Source organism: Octodon degus, unplaced genomic scaffold (assembly GCF_000260255.1).
Source record: "Octodon degus isolate 3935 unplaced genomic scaffold, OctDeg1.0 scaffold00007, whole genome shotgun sequence".
Classification (NCBI taxonomy): domain Eukaryota; kingdom Metazoa; phylum Chordata; class Mammalia; order Rodentia; family Octodontidae; genus Octodon; species Octodon degus.
The window spans coordinates 33,811,326-33,827,429 of NW_004524583.1; the positions used below are offsets into that span (position 1 = coordinate 33,811,326).

The 16,104-nt window shown below is 45.8% G+C and overlaps 1 protein-coding gene and 1 non-coding gene across 2 annotated transcripts in view; one reads left to right on the forward strand and one right to left on the reverse strand.

Moving 5' to 3' along the window:
* The window catches only part of Nek9 (NIMA related kinase 9), a 45,202-nt gene that overhangs the window by 18,929 nt on the left and 10,169 nt on the right, over positions 1-16,104 (reverse strand). The window contains exons 6-12 of the mRNA XM_023703728.1: positions 14,997-15,107; positions 13,019-13,083; positions 4,605-4,655; positions 3,998-4,190; positions 1,941-2,085; positions 1,124-1,324; positions 922-968 (exon numbers count right to left, since the gene is read on the reverse strand). Coding sequence (XP_023559496.1) covers positions 922-968; positions 1,124-1,324; positions 1,941-2,085; positions 3,998-4,190; positions 4,605-4,655; positions 13,019-13,083; positions 14,997-15,107 — 813 coding nt within the window. The remainder of the gene's footprint in view (positions 1-921; positions 969-1,123; positions 1,325-1,940; positions 2,086-3,997; positions 4,191-4,604; positions 4,656-13,018; positions 13,084-14,996; positions 15,108-16,104) is intronic.
* On the forward strand, positions 8,634-8,780 carry LOC111813415. Its single transcript, XR_002818691.1, has one exon. It is a non-coding gene; the product is annotated as a small nucleolar RNA SNORA62/SNORA6 family (small nucleolar RNA).

A 16,104-nucleotide genomic window follows, 5' to 3' on the forward strand; every position in this document is an offset into this window, starting at 1 on the left:
TTTTTTTTTTTTTTAAACGAGGGTCTAGTATCTTCAACCAGGAGTTCAGGTGTTACAACAGAAAGGAAGGACAGCAAATCCACTACATAGCCCCGTTAGCCTGTTTCAGCAACATGCTCTACTCCTCTAAGGAGGAGTTTCCAAAGGAGATGTCTGAGAAAGGAGACTGCTCAGAACAAGCTGGCGAAGGAGAAGCTTCGATCTCGCTGGCTTTGTCCTCTTAGATGAGGGCTCCTTGGCTGAAGCTTGGCAGCCTGAGGGATGCCTGGGTCACTTCACAGGGAGGCTGCAGAGCACGGAGACAGTAACTAGGACTTCAGACGGTCACGTCTTCCTACAGCTTTTGTGTGGGAACCCTGAAGCCTTGAGCCAGAGGATGGTCCCCACAGACACACTTAATTTCTTAAATATGAATAAAAACTGCTAACAGTAACCAGAAATAGTCAACTGCAGCCACCCCTCTGCACCCTCAAGTGGTGAGCTTGAGCTCTGGGGGGATGGGAGAGGCCCAATTTTTTCCTCATACAGCATTTGACACCACACGCCCCCCCCAATAAGAAGTGTCATCTGGTGTCAACTGCAGAAATAGGAGGGCAACGGCTGTGTCAGGTCACGAGCCAGGACATCCCTTGCCGATGCTTTCTCAAGGCCGCGACCCGAGCCTTTCCCACTGCACTTGATTCAGCTCATCCCTGTAAGATGTGAGTCCTCGGTGTTCTCAGCAGCGGTGGTGCTGTCTCACCTTTCTATGATTTAGTCAGATGACAAGACCCCACAGTCCTAAAACAAGAACCTGAGACTCAGTCTGCAAGACAGGGAACATTGCAGAAAGAAACACCTTAATAGGACTCATAAAAAAGGATGTATTTTTGGAGGCTGTGTGCCTTAGACAGGCGCTGTGAAAGCTGTTTGTGACCTTACCCTTTGTGGTAGACAATGATCCTCTTCTGAATCCAAACCCAGCCGTCCTAGAACACAGAAAGGAAGTTATCATGACTTCCTCCCAAGGAGGTGTTCTGTAAGCTTCTCTTAGCACACGTCTTGAGCAAGGCTGTATCCTGCGTCTAGATGCACACAGGTTGTACACCTGGGAAGATGTGGGCAGGGATAAGGCGACACGTACCGTATTCACCGCAGCCCCACGCGTATACCTCCTTGTTCCGCGTCAGGACCACCACGTGATTGTCCCCACAGGAGACCTGCTCCACTGGATTGCTGAGGAAGAAATCCAGCTGCACAGGCTCCAGCACCTCAGGGCCAGCAACCTTATCTACCCCAATGCAACCATAATAATCTGATCCAAACGCATAGAGCTGACCCTCATCTGGAAAAGGAAGGAAAACCACCATCAGAGGACGGTCTCTTTTGGTCTCATTAGAGAGCGCAGCAGGGCTAAAACGAGGACTGCGCCAGCCCGTGGTCTTACGTGAGATGGTGACATCAGAGGGGAGACCGTTAGGTCTACAGCTGTCCGTGCTTTAAGGGCCTCTGTGTACATTACTATAATAAATAGCTTAGAAGCTCATGGTGTGAGCCAGAAGCGGCAGTGCATGCCTGGACTTTCAGCTACTTGGACGGCTGAGGCTGGGGGATCATGAGTGTGAGGCCAGCCTGTGCAATCCTGGGGCACTCCAGCTCACACTGCAGACTTCTCTACTTGGTAGATGAAAACGGAGGTATAGGAACCATAACACGAGGAAGACCACACCCAAATGGAGCTCTGATCCTGGGCCTGCGTTACCCACAGCACGCAGAGGCCTCGCCTGCTCTGCGCCAGGCCTTGCTCCAGGGATACACGGTCCCCCTACTCCCGACTCTTCTGCGTCTACCTGCCTTCCCTTCTCTCTCACTCAAGCCCCTGCTGCTACAGCAAACTGGGCACGCAGCAGCAGCAGGCCAGCAGCAAGCGCAGGCCCCCAGTGCTTCTCGCCAACGCTCACCTGTCACGCACACCGTGAAGTCATCCCCACATGACACCTGCCGGATGGCCTTGCCTTGCAGCTTTTCCACATGCTTCGGCTGTCGGTAGGAAGCCTTGTCCCCATGGCCCAGCTGGCCGTGGAGCTTCGTGCCCCCTTGCATGTTCTGGGAGACAGAAACGTTTCTGAAGCTTGAGCTTTTCATATGAAAAACTAATTTTTAATGTAAGCTAGTAAAATAATAAAAAAAAGTTGGAAATGAAAACAAAATTAGTAAAGGATTATGTAATTCCTTTAATGGCAGGCACATAAAGCCCATGTCAAGATAAAAATTTTAAGGGAGCCAGGGATATTGCCCAGTGCAGTAGTGCCTGCCTGGTAAGCGCAAGGTTCTGAGTTTGATTTTTGGCGCGCGTGCACACACAAACACACACATACACACACACACAAAAAAAAAAAAAGATAAAAAATTTAAAAAAATATTCCAGATTCGGGCTGGTGAGATGGCTCAGTGGTCTAAAGCACCTACTTAGAACAAGCTTGGCAAAGCATCAGGGACCGCGGTTCAATCCCCCAGCACCACACACACACACACACACACACACAAATAAATAAATAAATAAAACAAATAAATTAAAAAAAAATATTCCAGATCCATGTCTGACAGGCCTTAAAAGGGCATATTCCCAATTTGTGTTTGTTCTTCAAGTTTAAGGTGAAGCACATTTTTAATTATGGGTGACAGAATGGTAATGAAAAGATTCACTGCAGAATCTAATTGTTTTTTATGGAGGTAAAACAGGTTTTGCCTTGAAAATCTAGTATCTGTACTAGAGGTCTGACATGTTTTGATCACAGTTTACCTGAAACAGAACCGTGATAAAGAATTTGGCCACAGGCAGGTGTGGCGGTGCATGCCTGTACTCCCAGCACTCAGGAGGCTGAGGCAGGAGGGTCATTCCAAGTCCAAGACCAGTCAGGGCTACAAAGTGAGCTCAAGGCCAGCCTGAGCTACATAGTGAGACCCTGTCTCAAAAAGAAAAAACAATCTGGCTACTTCAAAGAGCTACTAAACAGCTCTGAGAACAGTCTTCATGATATTCCAAGCTTTACAGATAGGTCGTTCTTTCTATTCAATGACTCAGCTATAAAGCTTTACAGTGTTCAAAGCACTGCTTTGGTAGTATCCCAGCAAGTCATCTCTGTATAACAAAGGCCAAATCATTTCTGGATAAATCAGTAGGTGCGTGTTCAATCTCACATCCTGGGGATACAGCAGTGAATCAGGCAGTCTTTGTCCGCATGGAGAAGCTACCTACAGCCACTGAGAATAGGAAGCTTCCCCAGGAAGCGGCACCGAGAGCCTACAAGGTGAAGCAAGCGAAGCAGCCTGTCATGAGCTGGAGAAGGCAGGAAAGAAACGGGAAGCTACGCGAACGCACGATCACAGGAGCCCAGGAAAACAAAGCTCCAAGGGGGAGAAGATCAAGCTGGGTGAAGACTGAAAAATCACGTTTTATTGAAGCAATTTACAGGTCACTTCATTAAGACTTATTTCAACGGGTAGCCGAGCCGGAAGCTGCACTATAGGTGAATGCGAGAATGGGGAATGTGGAAGCAGAACAGGAACAAAATGTGTTCTGGAGAGAGCGGAAGGCAGGTGCTGCGCGACACATGCCTGGCTGCTGCGGTCGCCAGGGGGGCTCAGAGGCTTCCTGACATGAGGCGGGCTTTACTTGTTACGCCAGCTGCTCAGAACTTCCCAATAACACCGCAGAGTAAGTGACCTGTCTGAAATCACCGGTTGTAAATGGAAAAGCCCTGTCTCCACGGCAGCTCTTTAAATTTTTCTGCCCTTTCACTTATTCAGAACTCATGTGCATGTGTCCTAGTATGTAGCAGGCATAGGGGCATATGTCACGGACCTACGCAGACTAAACCCCTGCTCCCACAGGGCTTACGCCCCATGACCCACGCTGCGGCCCTGCGGTAGGTGTTCAGCTAGCAGAAGGCTTGGACACCCTGGGCCCAGTACACAGGCTTAGCGCACCGGCCCAGAGTCCTTAGCTTTCACTTACCACCCAAGTGTACAGCTCCTTCTCCACTGTGACCACAGCAAAGTGAGTATTCCCTGCGCACACCTGCCGAGCACTACAGCCACTCCTGATGACATCCAGTTTCTGGGGGGTGGATTTCCCTCCACCCCAAACATAGACTTCACTGGTTCGTGATGTTACCACAGCAATGGGTGCTTCAGTCACGGCGCTTGACCTGCCAGCAACCCCAGACAAAGGCACGGTGAACATGAAAATATCAAAGAACACTGCTTCTAGTCTGGCCCCTCACAACTGCCAACTGTGCTACGAGAACGCATGTCCTTTCAAACCTTTCTCAAAACAGGCTTTGCAAAGCCTCAGGGCTTCATCACAGCTCGGCCAGCCCAGAGTCCAGTCTGATCCATAGCACCTACACTCCTCTACATCCATCATGACAATGGCATGCACTTACTACGTGAGGGTGAAACTCGTGTTCACGCTTCAGAAATGACTACTGACATGTAAGCAGATGGGGGGTCCTGGAAAGATACTTAAGGCTACTGGGAATGAACAACACACAGACATACGTCAGAGCACCTTGGGGACTTGGGGACACAGCACTGGTTTTCAAGAGTCTCTTGAGCATTACCTTGGTCTCTTCGTAGGTGCATTAAGCAGAGTGACTTTCTTCTCCATCTCTCTAGCAAAAGAAAAGATACATGAATGAAATCTCATGCTCCACATCACAACAGTGTTCCTAACACAAGCTACAGGTTTCATTCTCTTATTAACCATATGCCTCCTTCAGTAAAGGAGGAGAAGATCAAGTCGGGTAAAGACTGAAAAATCATGTTTTATTGAAGCACATAATAAAAAAAGTAGTAACACTTTTAGGAAAGTACTTTTTTAAAAAATTTGGTACAGGGTCTCACTACACAGCTCAGACTCATAGTGATCCTCTTGTCTCAGCCTTCCAGAGCTGGGATTACAAGCGTGTGCCACCAAGCCTGGTTCTGTGGCTGGCTCGGTGCAGGGCCAGCACAGCATATGGTACTGGGAATGAACTCGGGTCCTTGCGCTTGCCAGGCAGGGGCTTAGACCACTGAGCTATATCCCTGGCCTAGGAAAGTACCTTGATAACAATTCAATTATCAGGTGATTCATGAAATACTCGAGGGTCAGGAGTTTGTCTTTTTGTCTCTAAGAAATGATCTGGGCTGGAAAAGGGCCTGAGAGCCTCTGATGCCCACGATGGATGTCCTGTGTTAGTGTGCCCACTGACTGCCCAGATGCACCAGCTCCAAGCAGGGGTGTTGGCTCTCCCCTACATCAGTTCATCTTCCTGACTGCCCCACTTCTTTAACTGGCAGCACATTTCACCCATTTTGCCAACCAGCTGCAGTCACCTCTGGCTCTTCAATACCCAATTCTAGAGACTATAGCGATACAGCATCGTCTGTCCTCAGCCAAGGTGAACAGTCTCACCTGTACTAGAGCAGCCTCAACCTCCCTCGCTACAGTCCTAGCTTGCTTGCATGAGGCCTATGTGAACATGATCCCAGCACCATGACAGGACTCTTCCTGAGCTGTGCTTCTCCCTACAGGAGGTATCCTCTCTCAAATACCCAATAGCTCTATCTTTTTAAAACCATTTATGTATTTAGCACAGGGTCTCACAATGCAGCTCAGACGCAAATGTTCCTCCTGTCTCAGCCTCCCCAGTGGTAGCTTATAGGCATGTACTACCACTCCCAGTTTGGGGCCTTGCATGGCATGCGGTTATCAGGGATTAAACCCAGTTCCTTGCACTTGCCAGGCAGGCACTTAGACCGCCAAGCTATCTCCCCAGCCCCTCTGTACTACCTTTTGTATTAAACCTAAGATCCAAAATTCTCTGCCATCTTCTCAGTTTTCTTTCCGTTTACTAACACTATATTCTGGCTCTGGGCTACCATTCTGCCTAAATTGTGCTTCCTCTGGCAGTACCGCTACCATTTTGCATAAATCTGTTTCAGCAGAACTACTAGGGTATGCTCAGGCATCAGTAATTTTAATTTTCTAAGACAGGGTCTCACTATGTAGGTCAGTCTGGCCTTGAACTCACTATGTAGCCTGGGTTGGCCTCATACTCACTGTGATCCTCCTGTATCAGCCTGAGTGTGGGGATTACAGGACTATGCATTGAGAGCCCAGGTCTAAAACTACTAATCTGGATGGGGGGATTAAAAAAATAAATACAACTACTAATCTAATCAAACAGGATTTTGTATTTCTTGAATATTTTCCACAAAACTACTTGTATGCGTGCTTTTCCTTATGCTATTTTCTATTTAAAAGTTCTAAAGTATGCTCTTCCATTAAAGTACAAATTCTGGGCCAGCCAAATAGCTCAGTGGATTAAAGCACCTGTAAGCACGCGCAGGGGTGGGGAGTTTGATCCCCCTGGTGCTTGCTGTGCCGGGCCAGCCCCCGGGGCGCATTGAGCTGACAATTGAGACTGGGCGTGGCGGTGTGTGCCTGTAATCCCAGCACTTGGGAGGCTGGCAACAGGTGGATCACTAGAGTCCGATCTAGTAGTGAGACCCTGTAGACCCCTCTCTAAAAATACAAAGTACAGATTCCAAGAAAATATGGCATGCAAATTTATAATTATTTCAGTATAAACATAAACATTAAATTCAGAGGGCCAGTGAGATAGCTGGACTAAGGCACCTGCTTGGGCAAGCTTATGCAAGTGCAGGGACTGCACTTTGATCTCCAGTACCACATGCCACGCCAGCCCATCCCCAGGGCAGGGTGAGCCTGCCACAGAGTCCAGAATAGTGGCTCGTGCCTGTAATCCCAGCACTGGGGAGGCTGAAAACAGGAGGATCATCACAATGAATTTGAGCTGCGCAGTGAGACCCAGTAACAAGGAAATATGTTAATAAATAAATAAATTCAGCTTGAATTACATGGGGAAAGCTTGTCTCCCGAACAAACCAGAAAGACAAACAGCTCAGCACTCCCTGGATTCATTCTGTAGTATCATTACGAAACAAACCTATTCAAATACTCCAATAAGGGATTTAAACAATGATTATATTATTTGGAAATAAGGTAGATAAGAATTTTAAACATGTTTAACCAGCATTAAAGGGAAATCTTGCCTTACTATACACAGAACACAAATAGAAAGGTGCAGTGCTACGTCTAGAGTATCATACATAATTCTATACTCTAGGTATGAGACACTGGCTAAAAACCAAGTGGCAGGGCCGGGGAGACGGCTCAGTAGAGTAAGTGCTTGCCTGGCAAGGGCAAGGGCCTGAGTTCAATCCCCAGTTCCGCAAAAAAACCAAAAACTAGAAACCATTAAACCATTAGTTTTGTATTTTTTAAATGTAATATGTATGTTTCTTTTTTTTTTCCCCCCCAGTACTGAGGATTGAACTTAGGACCTTAAGCTTGCCAGGCAAGTACTTATTCTTTTTTTTTTTTTTTTGGCAGAACCGGGAATTGAACTCAGGTCCTTGCGTTTGCCAGGGAAGCACTTATTCCACTGAGCCATCTCCCCAACCCTATTTTTGTCTTTTTGAGACAGGGTCTCAATATGCAGTTCAGGCCTGGCTTGAACTCACTTTGTAGCCCAGGCTGGTCTTGAACTTGCAATCATCCTCCTGCCTCAGCCTCCCAAGTGCTGGGATGACAGGCGTGCACCACCAAGCCCAGCTCCACTAAAGTCTCTAATACTATATGAGACTGACGGATCAATTGAGTTATGTGTCTTCAGTACAGGGTCTACAGGGTCTCACGACACAGGATCATACGTGTAGTGATCCTCCTGTTTCCAGCCTCCCAAGCACTGGGATTACAGTGTGCGCCACCACGCCCAGTCTCATCCACAGTCTCTGTGCACCCTGGGAGTGTGGATCAAATTTATGAGATTTAAAAATAACAAATTATTGGAAGAAAATACAGGTGAAAGGCCGGGGAGATGGCTCAGTAGGATAAGCGCTTGACTGATAAATGCAAGGATCTGAGTTCAAACCCCGGTTCCGCAAAAAAAAAAAAAAAAATACAGGTGAAACTTTTTTAAAAAATTTTATTTATTTATGTGTGTGCGTGGCCAGCTCAGCCCACCAGCGGGCGGGGCTGGCTGGCATGTGGTGCTGGGGGATTGAACCGCGGTCCCTTTGCTTTGCTAAGCTTGTTCTAAGTAGGTGCTTTAGACCACTGAGCCATCTCACCAGCCCCAGGTGAAACATTTTAAGACATTAGTCTAGGCAAAAGTATTTTGGATATAACCCCAAAGACACAGGCAACAAAAACAAAGGCACGGTATACAAATGGAATTATATCAGACTAAAACGATTCTTTTTTTAAAATTAATTTTATTGAGAAATAGCAATGAGACACCTTCAAAACAGGTTGGTAGGTCAGTTACAATAAAAAGATTCTTTATAGCACACAAAGCAATCAGAGTAGAGATAACCTTTAAAACAGGAAAAAAATACTGGCAAACTATCCATCTGATAAGGAACCGATTTCTACAATATATAAGGTCAAACAACTGAATAGTAAGAAACTAATTTTAAAAAACAGATGAATAATATGAATGGACAGTTCTCCAAAGAGGACATACAAGTGTCCAATGAGTGTTTCAGCATGAGGGAAATGCGAATCAGAACCACAGCGTGTTGCACATTGTTAGAGCTTGGGGTAAGGCCCCTGGCGGGCCTGCCGACCCCCAAGTGTAGGTAGTGTGCTACATGAGGGGGAGGCTTCCGCGGACACTCCACTCTGGCCCAGTGGGTGGAGCTTGACAGTAACCCTTGCTACAAGTACAGTAAAAAAGAAAAAGAAACAAACCCACAATGCGTGGGCCAAGGAGTGGCTCAGCAGTCTAAGCACCTTCCTGGCAAGCACAACGACCCAGGTTCAATCCTGAGCACCATATGCTGTCCTGGTCCCCTGGCCCCACCCCATGCCCAGCAGGCCACCGAAACTGGGTATGGTGGTGCACCCCTGTAATCCCAGCTCTGGGGAGGCTGAAACAGGAGGATCACTACAAGTCTGAGCTACACAGTGAGACCTGCACCAAATACATAAAAAAAGAAAAAAAAAAAAAACACCTCAAAACCAATGTGGTGGGGCTGGTGGGATGGCTCAGTGGTCTAGGGCACCTACTTAGAGAAGGCTTGGCGGAGCACGGGGACCGCGGTTCGGTCCCCCAGCACCACACGCCGGCCAGCCCCACCCCCTGGTGGGCTGGGCTGGCCACACACACGCACATGCACACACACACATAAATAAATAAAAAAAATTAAAAAACAAACAAACCAATGCAGTATATCATCTTACCATTTAACTATTATGAAAAAATAACAAATGCTGCAAGGATATGGAGGAAAGTATATCCACACACTTTTGGTAGGAAGGTAAATTAGTCCAACCACCATAGAAAAAGAGCATGGAGGTTTCTACTCTTGGGTTTTTTTGTTTGTTTTTTAGGGTACCAGGAATCAAATTCAGGACCTTGTGTCAGCAATACTCTTACAGTGGATACATACAAAGGAATTTAATTTAGTATGCAAGGAGATCTGCACTTGAACATTTATTGCAGCTACTAAGAATAGTCAAGATATAGATTCAATCTATTTGCCGGGGAGATGGCTCAGTAGAATAAGCGCTTCCCTGGCAAGTGCAAGGCTCTGAGTTCAATCCCTGGTTCTGCCAAAAAAAAAAAAAAAAAAAAAGAATTGATGTACATGTCCACTGAAGGATGAATGGATTAAAAAAAAAATGCAGATTATACACACCACAGAATATAATATAGCCAGCAAAAAGAAACTGTGTCATCTGAAGCATTATGAATGGTAATGGAGAGCATCATACCAAGTGAAGTTAAGCCAGGTATGCTGGTGCGCACCTGCAATCCCAGCACTCAAGAGGCTGAGGCAGGAGGAGTGCTATGAGTTTAAGGCCAGCTTGAACTAGCAAGACCTGCCTGAGACAGCAAGACCCTGTCTCAGAAAACTAAAAACTCCCACTTCCTCCAAAACAGTGAAATTAACTCAAATACAGAAAAACAAATATTGCCTATTCACCCTTATATATGGATGCCAAGAAGATCCCAAATAGAGAAGAGACAATGATTATCAGAGCCTGGGGAGGCCTAAGGCAGGAGTGACAGGATAGCTCACAGGTATATAGGAGGAGGAAACTTTAATGTTCTACTGCACAGGTAGTTCACTGAGAAAATAAATACAAGAGAGGAATTTAAAAGTTCCCAACACAGGGCTGGGAGACAGCTCAGTAGAATAAGCACTTGCCTGGCAAGCACAAGGTCCTCAGTTCAATCCCTGGTACCACCAAGTAAACAAAACAAAACCAAACTAAAAGTTCCCAACACAAAGAAATGACAAACGTTCAAGGTGACAAATATGCCAATTACTAATTACCTTGATATGATCATTACACATTATACATGTGTAATGAACTGTCACATAGCATCCCATAAATAAGTAAAATCATTCTATCAAATATATTAAAAATAAGAGATTATATAACATGCTGGGAGTGGTGGTGCATGCCTGCAATCCCAGCACTCAGGAGGCTGAGGCAGGAGGATCACTGTGAGTTCGAGAGCAACCTGGGCTACAAAGTGAGCTCAAGGCCAGTCTGAGCTGCATAGTCAAGACCTTGTCAAAAAAAAAAAGAGAGAGATTAAATGACACAACAAGGGGCTGGTGAGATGGCTCAGTGGTCTAAAGCACCTACTTAGAACAAGCTTAGCAAAGCACAGGGACTGCATTCAATCCCGCGTTCAATCCCCCAGCACCACATGCCAGCCAGCCCCGCCCCCTGGTGGGCTGAGCTGGCCACACACACACACAAATAAATAAATAAATAAAATAAATGATACAACAAAATACACTGACTAAAGAGTAAAGATTATAGGATAGGGGCTGGGGACGCAGAGTGGTAGAATGCTCGTGTAGCACACACAAGGCTCTGGGTTCAAGTCCCAGCACCACAAAAAAAAAAAAAAAAAAAAAAAAAAAAAAAAAAAAAAAAGGATTAATTATGTACTTAATGTATTTAAGAACAAGAACTTCTGAACTACTCAGGAGACTGAGGTAGCAGGATTGCAAATCTGAGGCCAGCCTGGGTAACTTAACAGCTCCTGTTTCAAAATAATTTCTTTTGTATTTTAGGGAAGAGGGGCACGCCCATTAGCTTAGTTGTTTAAGTGACTGCTTAAACAAAGCAGTAGGGATGCTGTGGTTCGATCCCCAGATCCTCAAGCCTTACCAGACCTGCCTTGGAGGCATCCTGAGCCAGCCAGCCAAACAAACAAACAAACAACACTTATGTATTTTAGGGAAGGGCCTGCAGGGTGTTTAGTGTCTACTAGATCGGACTCCTAGTGATCCACCTGTTTTCAGCCTCCCAAGAGCTGGGATTACAGGCGTGTGCCACCAAGCCCAGTCTCAATTATTGTCTCAGTGTGCCCTGGGGCCTACTTGCAGGTGCTTTAATCCACTGAGCTATTTGGCTCAAAACAAAATTGAAAAGGGGTTGGAAATACAGATAAGGAGTGAACTGCTTGGCTAGCATGAAGGAGCTGTGTTCTGTCTCCAGTCACACAGCAAAACTTGAAAGAGCACAGAAAGTATCTGAATAGTTGAGGGATGTAAAAACAAAGAACTGTACATGGTGGCACAGGTCTATTATTCCAGCACCCTGGTGACTAGCGCGGGACGACTGCCGTAAGTTCTAGGCCAGCCCAGAACTCTGAACAGTGAGTTCAAAGTTGGCCTGAACCACATACCTAGATCCTGTCTCAAAAACCCAAAAATCTCAGATTAAACCCAACCAAAACCAAAGCTAAAACAAAGTACTGGTAGAGGAGGAATTAAGATAGTATTGCAAAATAACATAACTAGATGAAATGCAGACTAGAAAACATAAGGGATAAGGAATACCTCTCCTTTATTCTCCGATAGGTTGAGGTGTGAAGCCTTCTACAGGAAGGATAGCCTTTCTGCCTCTACACAGACCTCTGATACAAAATAAATGTTAGGAAAGAACCTCTCAGGAGTCAATAAGGTGTGATCTCAAGAAATGGGCAAAATATATGAGGAAGACTCCTCCCACTCCAACCCACCACCTCAAAACTGGATGTGATGGTACATGCCTGTAATTCCAAAACTTGGAAGGCTGAAGCAGGAGGATCGCAGTGAGTTTAAGGCCAGCCTGGGCTACATACTGAGTCTGAGGTCAGCCTGGAACATATAGTGAGACCCTGTCTCCAAAACACACACACTCACACCCAACAAAACAAAAAAGAAACATGCATGTAAATAACAAACAAACAAACAAACAAACATGTGCAAAAACAAATGCCAGTCTTAATTCATACTACTACCCAACAATTGTTAGGCGCTTTCTGTCAGGTCCTGAGCTGAGAAGTTTATACACACTATTCTTTTTTTTTTTTTTTGCGGAACCAGAGATTGAACTCAGGCCCTTGCGCTTGCCAGGGAAACGCTTATTCCACTGAGCCATCTCCCCGGCCCCCTACACTGCATCTTACTTTATAGAACAGAAAACAAAGAAACAGAGATGCTAAATCACTTGACAAAGATAACAACAGAACTCAGATACAAATCTAAATATATCAATGTACCAACTCTAGAAGAAAATCTCACAGATTTTGGGATGTGGTGGGTTCTTTGGTGTCAGCAATATAAATTTAAAGAGGTAAAAATTAGAAGATAAAGTTAAGGAGCTAAAGTTAAGACCTCCATTGGAGCAATAAATGCTGACATGCTAGGAGAAAACTGCATCAGAGTAGCCAACCTGAGAAATATCACCCTTTCACAGGGTCTCACTACATGGTCCATGCTGGTCTTGAACTTGCAATGATCCTCCTGCCTCAGCATCCAAGTCCTGAGAGTATAGGTGTGCGCCCCCCTCCCAGCCTAACCCCAATTATTCTACTCTTGTCATATCCTCATAAGCCCTCTACCAGTCAACCATCTCTAGAGAGACAACGAAGTGACCCCTATACTTTACCTCCTGCGTTTCCTGAGAAGGGGGCGATCCAAAAGCTCATCTGCAGTAGGCCTCTGCTCGGGATTCTGAAAAGTAAAAACATCGGTTTTTACCTCAAGGAAACAAGCACACCGAAGCTAAGAGCAACATGGATGACCTGGTGTCCGAGTACCAGCAGTACCAGGACGCCACTGCGGAAGGGGATTCAGGGGAGGAGGCCGAAGAGGAGGCTTAAGCCAGAGTCCTTGTCACCTTGGGCTCCTCACTTGCTCAGCCTCCTTCAGCTGCCCCTTTCTTTCACAATTTGTTTACTGCCTCTATCTTGTTTCTTTCGGGGGTGTAGACCAGTGTCTGGCACACAGTAGGTGCTCAATAAATACTTGTTCATTGGATGTCTCTTCTTTCTCTACTCTGGCAAACCTAGATCATTCTAGGTGACCCTGCATTTTCTGCTGGCTTTCACATCTGTCTAGTTCATATTTCTGTTTTCTGAAGTTGGGCCTCTTCTCAATCCCCTTTAGAACCAGCCAAGCGTTGAAAACCCACGGAAGGGCCACCATGGAGAGCCGAGGGGAAGAGAGGTAGAGGGCGATGGTCAGTTTGGGGAAGAGGGTGGAGCTTCACAGGTGGGGACAGTTGGGAAAGGGGAGTCCAGGCTTTCCCGCTCATCTCCACGTGTTTCTATACCCAGCGTCGCAGGACAGTAAACAGTATCAGCTTCACAAGGCCCAGAGCATGCCTCTCCCTTCAGAGGGTGGCTGCCACTGTCCCAGGTGCAGGTCTACCTGCCCTTGTGTCCTGGTCACTGCCCAGGACAGGAGATGCCCTCTTTGCTGTGCGTCATTTCTTGCTATCACCTCACCCTTGACTTTGTCCTGTCCTACACTTGGATTTCTATTTTGTGTTGAACTTCCTTTTCTTCATATTGAAAAGAGACACTGCCCCAAGAGCCAAAAATAAATGGGAATTCAAAAATTAAAAAAAAAAAGAAAAAAGAAATAAGTAATATAGGCTCTAATAAAGAATTTTACTTTTCTTAGAAATCTCCTTAAAAGATGTAGGTCAGTTGGTCAAAGACCACCGTGTAGTACCCTTCTGTTTCCATCCTGTGATTCCTAACATCCTATGCCCACGTCTACTGCCTGTACTCTTTCCCTGTTTTCAGCACGGTGCGGGGGAGGATAGCCATCTCGAGTCTTGAGGTGGAGAGCACAGAACCATCACCCAGAGTGTTCACCACAAACAAAGCTGCTGGGCTGTACCACAGGTTCTGCTGCTCTCAGTTAGAGCCCAGGAGTCTTCTTTTTTTACTTAAAAAAAATTCCCCTGCTCCTTAGTGATTTTCTGTCAGTGGTTCTTGGGCCACAATTTGAATATTAGAACTCTATAGACTGTAAGAGAACTGTCAAATATTAGCAGTATATACATTTTGCATACTAGGTTCTTTAACTGTAGCCTTATAAAATTAATTTATAGAAATTATTTTTTTTTCTTTTCAAAGTTTTATTGATAAACATATAGCAATGAGACAGTTTCAAATCAAATCGAAATTTTAATCTTTTTTTGTATTTAGGACAGGGTGTACAGGGTCTCACTGTGTGGATCCGACTTGTAGTGATCCTCCTGTTTATACCCTCCCAAGTAATGGGATTACAGGCATGAGCCCAGTCTCAATCAGCATCTTATTGGCTCAGTGCGCCCTGGGGGCAGGGCTGGCATGGCTATAGCAATTAATTGAAACCATAAAAAAAGAACACAAGTTAGAAGGCAAAACCATTTCACAAATATTTACAAAACAGAGTAATTTTACAAAACATCAGTAAAATTTGTTTGCTGATGCACACAATTACCCTAAATTGCCAAAGCCTACTCTAGATGCAGCTTAAAACATTCTACCCCAGGGAGGTGGGTGGGATTCTGTGTGGTTTGTATCTATGTCATACCCTAAATGAGGGTGGCAGGACAAAGCGTGCAACTGGAGTCGGTACAGCCTGCCTACCTGGTCGAGGCACTCGTGCACCATCTGGATCAGTTCCAAGGAGTACTGGCTAGAATCCACTTCCATGGCCCGGATTCCTTGCACAATCTTCACGCACAAGTTGAGTGGATTCTATGGGAAAACGATGACTGCATTGTTCCTGGTTTATAAAGACGACATTATAGGGCTGGCAAGATGGCTCAGCAGACTAAGCACCTGCTTAGGCAAGCGCACAGACTGGGGTTCGATCCCCGGCACTACATGCCATGCAGGCCTCGCCCCAGCCACAGGGCGTAATGAGCTGGCCATCGGGTCTGGGGGTGGTGGCACACGCCTGTAATCCCAGTGCTGGGGAGGCTGAAACAGGAGGATCACTACAAGTCTGAGCTGTGTAGTGAGATCCTGTACCAAATACAAATAAATAAATAAGACATGATTGGGGCTGGGGAGGTGACAGTGGTAGGACTATAATATTACCATCCCGTTACGATAAGGTGCCTTGTCTGCTGTATTATTCACTGTGTCACCTGCTCAGCGCCTACTTGGGAGCAAGTTAATTAGCAAGGGATTTGCTTGGAGCAAGAAGCCTGGCTAATCATGCTTTCCTTTGCTTAGACTTACTTGAAGGATCAGATTATTATAATCTGAGCAATCTGTTACTGGTCACACAGTGCTAACTTTTATTTCCATGTTGGCCAGTGGGTTTCATTCCATCTGCTAACAGCAGTGTCTCCCCAGCTATTTTATACATGCTAGTAGTGCCAGCACTAACCAGGACATAGTCCAGAACTATCGTAGTTGTTTTAAGTCACGATCACAGGAATCTCTCGAGTTCCCACTGGTCGGATTGAACTCAGGCCCTGCGCTTGCCAGGGAAGCATGTATTCTACTGAGCCATCTCCCGGCCCCAGGATCCACATCTTAAGGAGATGCCTATGCAATTTATACGGGCATGCATATCCAAGTTTGAGGAGCAATGCTTTAAATTAGTCACCTGACATAAACAAGAAAGAAAGAAGAAAAGGAAAGAAGGAAGGAAGGAAAAGGAAAAAGAAAGAAAAGAACGGAAGGGGCCCAGGAGATAGCTCAGTGGTTTAACTGTTGGCCTGGCAAGAGCAAAGTTCTGAGT